Here is a 7878-nt window from a genome sequence, read left to right as displayed (position 1 = left end):
TCATTGAAAGGCTTTATGGCTTTAATACCTGGTGGGCCGGTCTCTGGTCAAAATGCCCAATTTTTTGTCCCAGTCCAGCCCTGCAGGTTAATACTGGCAGTTTCACCATGCCAGCTGACTGTATTTCATCATCAGCCAGTGTTGTTCTTTATACATCAATATTACCAAAGTTTATCATAAGGCAGCATAGAAAGTATTTACTTGCTTTCAGGTTTTATTCAAATGTTAGTCTTTTCATTTGTTTCCCCACTTTTTTCCTGTTTCAAAATCAAACACCAGTTTGTGAGAAGATTATCTGCCTATTAAAAAAAGAAGCTAAAGTTTTGCATTGGCTAATTTGCCAATTGTATGTTAAAAATGTTTGTATTTTAATATTCAAAAATGTTTGTGCCCAAAACATATGTGCCCTATATGTCAGTAAAAATACTATGCAAATATTGCTGTCCTTGAACGCTGAATAAACACTGACAAAGCACTGATTGTATCTCTTGTACTTCATCAACGCAGTATCTAAAAACTTTGCACCGTAGTGGTTAAAACCTCATTCTAATAAGAGTCAAAAGCAAATTCAGTTATTAGGTTTACAGGGTTACTGAATGATGGTTAACTGTTGGTAGAATTTTTTTTAACATTATCTGCCAATTACATCTGCCACCCTTCTCCAAATCTGTGCCCCTACCTGGCCCCCCAACAAAAATTTTCTAGACACGCCACTGCTTAGATGACCTCGAAAAACTTTTATTAACTTTTATTAATTTAAAATGACAGCAGCACAAGCAAAAACTTTTTGCAGCACAAACAAGCACAAATGTACAGCAAAACATTTGACACCACTTTTGTTGGATTTGAAGAAGGTAGGGGGGCAACGTCACTCACACAAAAAAGGTGTCAAAGTATTAGCGCAATCTATCTTTTTTTTTTATTGCCTTATTTTATTTTTGCTGTTACATTTTAAAATAAAAAAGATGTTATCTGTTTTTTGTTTTTGTTTTTGTCTGCCTTATTGTACGGTTGTGTGTGCTCATGCCATCAAAAGCAGGAAGTAGATGGAGGACACAGAAGCAAAAAGCATCAGATTAAAAAGAAAGTAATTTCAAGAGAAATTAGTGTAGTTTCAAGGGATTTAGCAGATTTAAATGTGGGTTAATCTAAGACAGACGTGAATGTGACGCATTGTCAGACTTATTCTAGGGACTACATTTGAGAAATTTTACTTCAGTCTTAAGTAAGTAAGTAAGTAAAGTTTATTTATTAAGCGCTTTTCATAGACAGGTAGTCACAAAGCGCTGCACACAGAGATTAAAATAAACAGTACAATAAATAGCAAAATGCACAATATACACAATATATAATTTAAATGTAAATTAAAAAATATAAAAATGTAAAAAGCATTGGTCAACAGAAAGCTTGTTTAAACAGTAAAGTTTTTAACTGTTTTTTAAAGGATTCCACAGAGTCAACCAAACGTAGTTGTAGAGGTAGACTGTTCCACAGCCTTGGTGCCACAGACTGAAAGGCTCTGTCCCCTTTTGTCTTCAGACGTGTTCTGGGAGCAACCAACAAACTCTGAGTCTGTGAGCGGAGACGGCGAGCAGTAGTGTATTTAATCAGGGTTTTAATAGTTTTGCAATTTTCATTAGTTTTTATTTTTATTTCGTTTTGACTTCAGATTTTCAATTTTATATTAGTTTTTATTAGTTTTTACCAATTGTTTGCTAGTTTAGTTTAGTTTTTATTTTTTGGAAAATCCTTAGTTTTAGTTTAGTTTTGATTAGTTTCAGTTATAGTTTTAGTTGTGTTTGCAATAAAGTGTAACAAAATCCCAGTTTCATCATATCAGTCATTGTCTTCTGCTTATCCTTGGGTATGTTGCTATTCCAGCTACCATACCCTGCACCCTGGACAGGTCGCCTGTCTGTCGCAGGGCTAACACGCAGAGACAGACAACTCACATTCCCACCTATGGGTTCTTTAAATAAATAAATAAATAAATTAGGGCAGATGAACAACCATTGATACCAGGCAACTATAAAATGTATATCTTGGCCCCAATGAGACTATTAACTCTTGCAGCACCGGGTGTTAAGGCAATTGACTCACACAGTTATGTAGATATCCCAGTCCTGTTGTCTCGGGATGCATCACGCTGCCTTGCCTGGTGTTAGCTTCTGTTTCTGGGGATGAGGGTTGGGCGTGCTCCCTTACCTTCTCCAGGTAAGCTAGGTTAACCTTCTTGTGTGAGCTTTTCAAGTGCACTTTAAGGTTTGTGGGATTTTTTTCCTCTTAGAAATGTCCCTCATAATTTGTCTCTTTCCAGTACAAGACACTTGCTTTATCCAAAACACAGTCATATTCAAAGTAATCCCAAATTGGAAGCTGGTGCTTTCTCCCGACTTTTCCTGACATGATTCTCATGCGTGGGACGGAGCAGCAACACAGACGACTCGACTAACGTACTGCCACCTGCTGGCATAATGAGACACAGCAAGAAAAAAACTGGAAACTAAACTTCATTTTCACCCTTGACTATTGTATGACACGCACACATCAACGAAAACTAAAACACATTTTGCTATAAATTCAGTTAATTTTAGTTAGTTTTGTGAACACTCATTACAGTTTTAGTTAGTTTTCCTTTTTTTGTTTTTATTTTTATTTCCGTTAACGAAAATGTTTTTTCACTTTAGTTTTCGTTATTTCGTTAGTTTTCATTAACGATAATAACCTTGGTCTTAATCAAAATGAATGAAAGACCATTTTTTTCAACGAGGCATTTCAGGCTGATATAGTTTACTAAACAAACAATCATCATTGTTCTTGTTCAGTCTGGTTATGGAGTAACATCTGTACTAGATGAGTTATTCAGACCATGTATTTATTACATGATTAACTGTAAAGGTTATTGATCTTTCATCTTCTACTGCTTAAAAGAGAGTGGATGTATTCTCAGTGAGTGTTTAAAAACTGAACTCAAAGCTTACATAATGTTACACGGTGCACAGACACTCACAGACCAGTTTGATTCAATGCTTTATATTTTAATGATGCAGAAAATGAGAAAGAAGTTTTTTTTTGTTTTTGTTTTTAAGTTTTTTGCTAAAAGCATTCTTTCAATCACACATTTCACTTACTCCTTTTAAAAGACACAATCACACTCTATTTTATGTCACTTGTCGCTTCATTCCTTATGCACTGTTACAGCAAAAGAAAAACATAAAGATGTGAAAACAGATAGTTTGAGTGATATATGAGAAGATTTGTTTCTGTGCCTTCATGTCAGCCCAGGAATCATCACTTTCTCTTGATGCAGACAGATGGGAATTGGTCCTGGCAATTCTGATCATTCATACACTTGTCTCCTGTAAGCACCACAAATAATCTTGAACCAAAACTTTCATCACATGGACACAAAAATATAGAAATATATGAGAAAGTGAAAAACATGGGGATTTCCTTTTGGTTTTCTGCTCTGTATTATGACAATAAGACTTGCGTATATTATGTACAATATTAACTGCTAATAATAAAAATATATATAAAATATAATATATCTGCATATATTACATATGTGTATTTTGTAAGTATTTAAAGATATACCTGAAAAATTCATTTCCATGCATTGCTCATTGCCCCCCATATTGTTAGGCTCCTTCTGACACCAGTTTGTATATTTGAGAGGTGTTCCATCAATCCAAAACCAATAACCTTCCTTGAGAATAGAAAAAAAGTGAAAAATAATAAGTAGCTTTTTAAAGAAACTACACTTTAACATTATACATATATTACCAGGGAAAAGTTTGGACACACCTTCTCATTTTTGTTTTTCTACAATGTAGATACATACTGAAGACATCAAATATATGAAACAAGGTATATGGAATTTTGTAGCAAAGGAAAAAAAAGTCAAATATCTCTAAATATGTTTTATTTTCTGATTCCTGTTGACAGCACTGCAAACCCTTGGCTTTCTCTCAATGAGCTTCATGATGTAATCACCTGAAATGGTTTTCAGTTCACAGCTGTGCCTTGTCAAGGGTCATTTGGGGAATTTCTTTCCTTCTTATTGGGTTTGGGACCATCAGTTGTGTTGTCCAGAAGTTAAGCTGGTACACAGCTGACAATTCTCTTGACAGCTTATTGAGAAAATGCCAAGTGTGTAAAGCACTAATCAAAGCATGATGCCTCTAGTGAGAATCTACAATGTAAATAGTCATGAAAAAGAAAAAAAAAAGAAAAAGAAAGACCATTAAATGAGAAGGTGTGTCCAAACTTTTCACAGGTAGTGTATAATGTGGGGGTGTAAAATAAGTAAAATATCCAGTGGAGAGATTCATCTTTTAACTGGCAGACTGGCATACCTTTTGACCATCAGAACCACCAATCCATGTTCGTCCACCGGACGATATCAGCCTCTGAATCAGCTGGTATTCCTCAAGGCTCTGTACAGATGCAAGGTTTGCACTCATGGACTGACAGTTTTTCTACAGTAGACAAAAAGAGAGAAGAGTTACCAAAGAAAATAAAACAACCTTCAGGATTACACCACAGCAAACATACAAGTAATAATATAACATACTAAGAAATAATTGCATTGATTGACAAATTATTGATTTTAATTTTCTGAACTTTAATTAATCATTTTACCTTTCAACAAACAATAATAAGTACATTTTTTACAATAGTTACCAATATTGAAATGATGAATGATTAATACATTTATAATCATTTATAATTCAGAATTATTTTATGCTGTTAATGTTGGTGGCTAAAACCATTTACTGCATTTATTAACATTATTTTTATAACTTAAAAAAAAACAATATATGCTATTATAAGCTTGGATGTAGATTTGACAGTACGTATAAGAAGTTTTTTTTAATTGAAACAAAAACTGACAGGTGATTTATCCATGGCATAAATTGTAGGAATGTGAAACTGGAGACTTTAGTTTGGTTTCTTTGTTGTTTGGTTTTTTTTGTTTTTGTTTACTTATATATTGTTATTGTTTACTTGTTAAAAAGTAAAGTCATATAATATACATACATATTAAAATAAATGATAACATTAAAAATGATCAATACATACTATTATCATTTTAGACTAATTTTAACAGTAAAATGACTTTGATACATTTTTATTAATTACCAATATAAAATTATTTTTAAAAAAACAAAACAAAAAGACGTGAATATAAGGTCTTATCCAAATATCAAAGTATCAAAGAAACACAGTCACAGTTACTGGTGAGTCCTGATCACTGTTGTTACCTGAGCATCGCCCCAGGCTAAGGGTGTAGAAACATACAAGTAGCATTGGTCGTTGTACTCAGTCCAATCACAGGGACAGGATGAGGACTTCTTGAGAACATAACACTCATCTGAGGACAAAGCAAAAATATTGTGTGACATAATGCTGACCCAATTCCCCCTTCACTGGAATTATTATAGTTATGGTCATTAACTAGTATTATATTGGCACTAGTTTTACTTTTTCAACAGATTTCAATTTCAATTTTCTTCCTTTGGATTTCTATTTTTAAAAACGTCTATTTAAAAATAGACCTTATTGTTTGGACAGCTGTATATAGCTGATTGACATGCACAACATTCAATATGATACTAGTAACATAATTTTTACTTACCCTCAGCAGCGGTCAGAGCCATCATTGCACAAAGAAGTGCAGATGCAGTCAGCAGCTTCATGATGATATTTAATGTCTCTGTAAGAAACACATTAAGGAAAGTGACTGTCAGTTCGATAAAGAAAGGATAGAAGATCCTCAGCATATTTGTAACATACCTGTCTGTAGAATGTCTTCTACTCTTTCAAGTGTCAGCCTGTAGCTTCACCCCTCCAGTGCAGAGATGAGCACTTAAATACAGTCTTATATTTACATTTCAATTCCAGGAACAAATGCACTAAAAATACTTAAGTATGTTTGGATTCCATGCTTCATTACCCCTGTCTTTACCAACCTTACACAATTCTCTCCACCCAGGTTGAATTTCATGGATGTTTAATTTCATATATTGACGGCTGGTTAACAAAGATGACATGGTCCTGGGTCTTTGGCCCACCGTAAATGTGTTTGGACTTTTGATTCTGGTTTGTTTAATATTCTGTGGTTAAGATCTTGTTCCTCGTTTTGGTTTATAGTTGTAATCCCTCTGTTTATATTTGTTTTCTTAGGTCTTCTTAGTTTTGTTTTTTTAGTCTATAGATTTCTGTTATCATGGAGCACGGAACAGGGGAGTTTCCATGCCTCATGTTTAGTCAGTCTTATCCCTACATTTACTCGTCTCTGCTTTCAGTGTTCCCATGTGTGTTTTTCCACCAGTCTCAGTGTCACACCTGTGCGCTTCATGGTGATGTTGGGGTATTTCATATAAAAAAACAAAAGGCCCAAAGTGACTGACAGATCATTATAGAACTTTGGACAGCCATAAAATATACCATGAAAGGAACACTTTGAAAACACATCAGATTTGATACGACAACGTTTCATTGCAGCAACTCAAAGAAAAGCATCATTTAAACATAGCATAACATAGCTTGGTTATCGGGAGGCACCAAGCAAGTTAAAGCTTCGATTGAATTATTCAGAAGACTTTATTTATCCCTGAGGGGCAATTAAGAGACTTACCTTGCTGACCGTACATACAATACATAAACATCACATTGGGGAGACAGATCAGGCTAGGTAGCTGGCTGGTCAGCCGCACGAACAGTGACCCGGAAGCGAACAATGGAAAATGCACAACATCAGGAAAGACAAGGAGAAAAAAGAACTCACCCTAGACTGAGCTCCAACAGGGAGATCAGTTTGAGAACAGAAAAAAAACCTCTGCGCATAGCACATGAAAAACTCTTAATACACCATAGAAACACATGACAAGCAACAGGGATGGGTGCAAGGTTAGAGACAGCCAGTGTAGGCAGCGCATCCGGGCCTGCAGCATATGCGCTGGTCCCCATTGATCCACCGTCTGCATCGGGAGGGAATGAGCCTCGAAGGCGTTTGGAAGGGAGGGGGGATGAGTGTATATCTGCATGTGTATATGTCTGTGTGTGTGTGTGTCCAGAGTTCAGCTGAGACAGTGTCCTTCACCCTGCCAGGCTAAGTAAAGAGTCTTCCAGCGAACCCAGGTGGCCTTGCGTAGGATAGGAAAACCCAGTCTATGCACAGTCTGTTATCAGGGTGTTTTTGTTCAGCTCCAGCTTTGAGACCACAACTGGCGCAGAAGTGGTATCCGCATGAAATGATGGTGGTTTTTACTTTAGTGCGAACAACTCATATGAATTTCAAAGCTGTTCTAGCAGTCCGACACTGGTCTCTCAATCTCCCGTTGGAGAGCCGTGAGCTTCTCCATGATGTTATCAATCTTGAGCTCAAAGAGCAGATTCTGAGAATCCGCGACCGCCGTGAGCATCTCCACCAACTGAAAAAATGGCAAATATATTTGTATTTGTAAACATTTGTAAGTTCGTACAAGAAGCTGATTGAGAAAAATTTTATCATCTTTATCCTACCACAGTTTACACCTTAAAAAGACAGATTTTTTCATGAATTTTTCCCAGCCTGGAGACCATCTTCACCTTCATGGGCAACTAGTTAGTTGTAGATGGGAAGTTGTCATGAGAGAAGTATAATTATAATATTTGCTGTAATATGAGAGTGTTTACAAAGTCCCTTTATCAATTACAGACTCACTTCCTCATGTGCTACTGTACCAACTCCCATTAAAAAAACACTGTTGGCAGCATCAGTGACACATAAAACTAGAGTGTTTATTTAGAGAAGGATGGATGCTCAGTCAACACCCTGATCAAATACCACTAAAATTCAACAGGGGTTTTTACTATTTTCTTATGCTTATT

The 7878-nt window shown here is 35.7% G+C and overlaps 1 protein-coding gene across 1 annotated transcript; it reads right to left on the bottom strand.

Annotated features, from left to right (window-relative positions):
* Window positions 1–3022: 3022 nt before the first annotated feature.
* On the bottom strand, window positions 3023–5907 carry LOC116318832 (ladderlectin-like). Its single transcript, XM_031737983.2, has 6 exons — window positions 5800–5907; window positions 5642–5719; window positions 5268–5377; window positions 4359–4481; window positions 3598–3709; window positions 3023–3359 (listed from the first exon to the last, which is right to left on the bottom strand). Exons 2-6 carry the CDS (start codon window positions 5700–5702, stop codon window positions 3292–3294), a joined length of 474 nt encoding a protein of 157 aa, XP_031593843.2. The 5' UTR covers window positions 5703–5719; window positions 5800–5907; the 3' UTR covers window positions 3023–3291.
* Window positions 5908–7878: the final 1971 nt, after the last annotated feature.

Source organism: Oreochromis aureus, linkage group 3, assembly GCF_013358895.1.
Source record: "Oreochromis aureus strain Israel breed Guangdong linkage group 3, ZZ_aureus, whole genome shotgun sequence".
NCBI lineage: Eukaryota > Metazoa > Chordata > Actinopteri > Cichliformes > Cichlidae > Oreochromis > Oreochromis aureus.
The sequence above is the reverse complement of the archived record's forward strand: the minus strand, read 5'-3'. Positions and strand labels throughout refer to the sequence as shown.

Bases quoted from the DNA above. Each gene is read 5' to 3' on its own strand.
- LOC116318832 (XM_031737983.2), bottom strand. From the start codon at position 5,702: ATGAAGCTGCTGACTGCATCTGCACTTCTTTGTGCAATGATGGCTCTG. The intron at 3,710-4,358 runs GTATGCCAGTCT...TCTATTCTCAAG, and splicing joins GTGGTTCTGATGGTCAAAAG to GAAGGTTATTGGTTTTGGAT. The intron at 3,360-3,597 runs GTATATCTTTAA...TGGTGCTTACAG, and splicing joins CATGGAAATGAATTTTTCAG to GAGACAAGTGTATGAATGAT.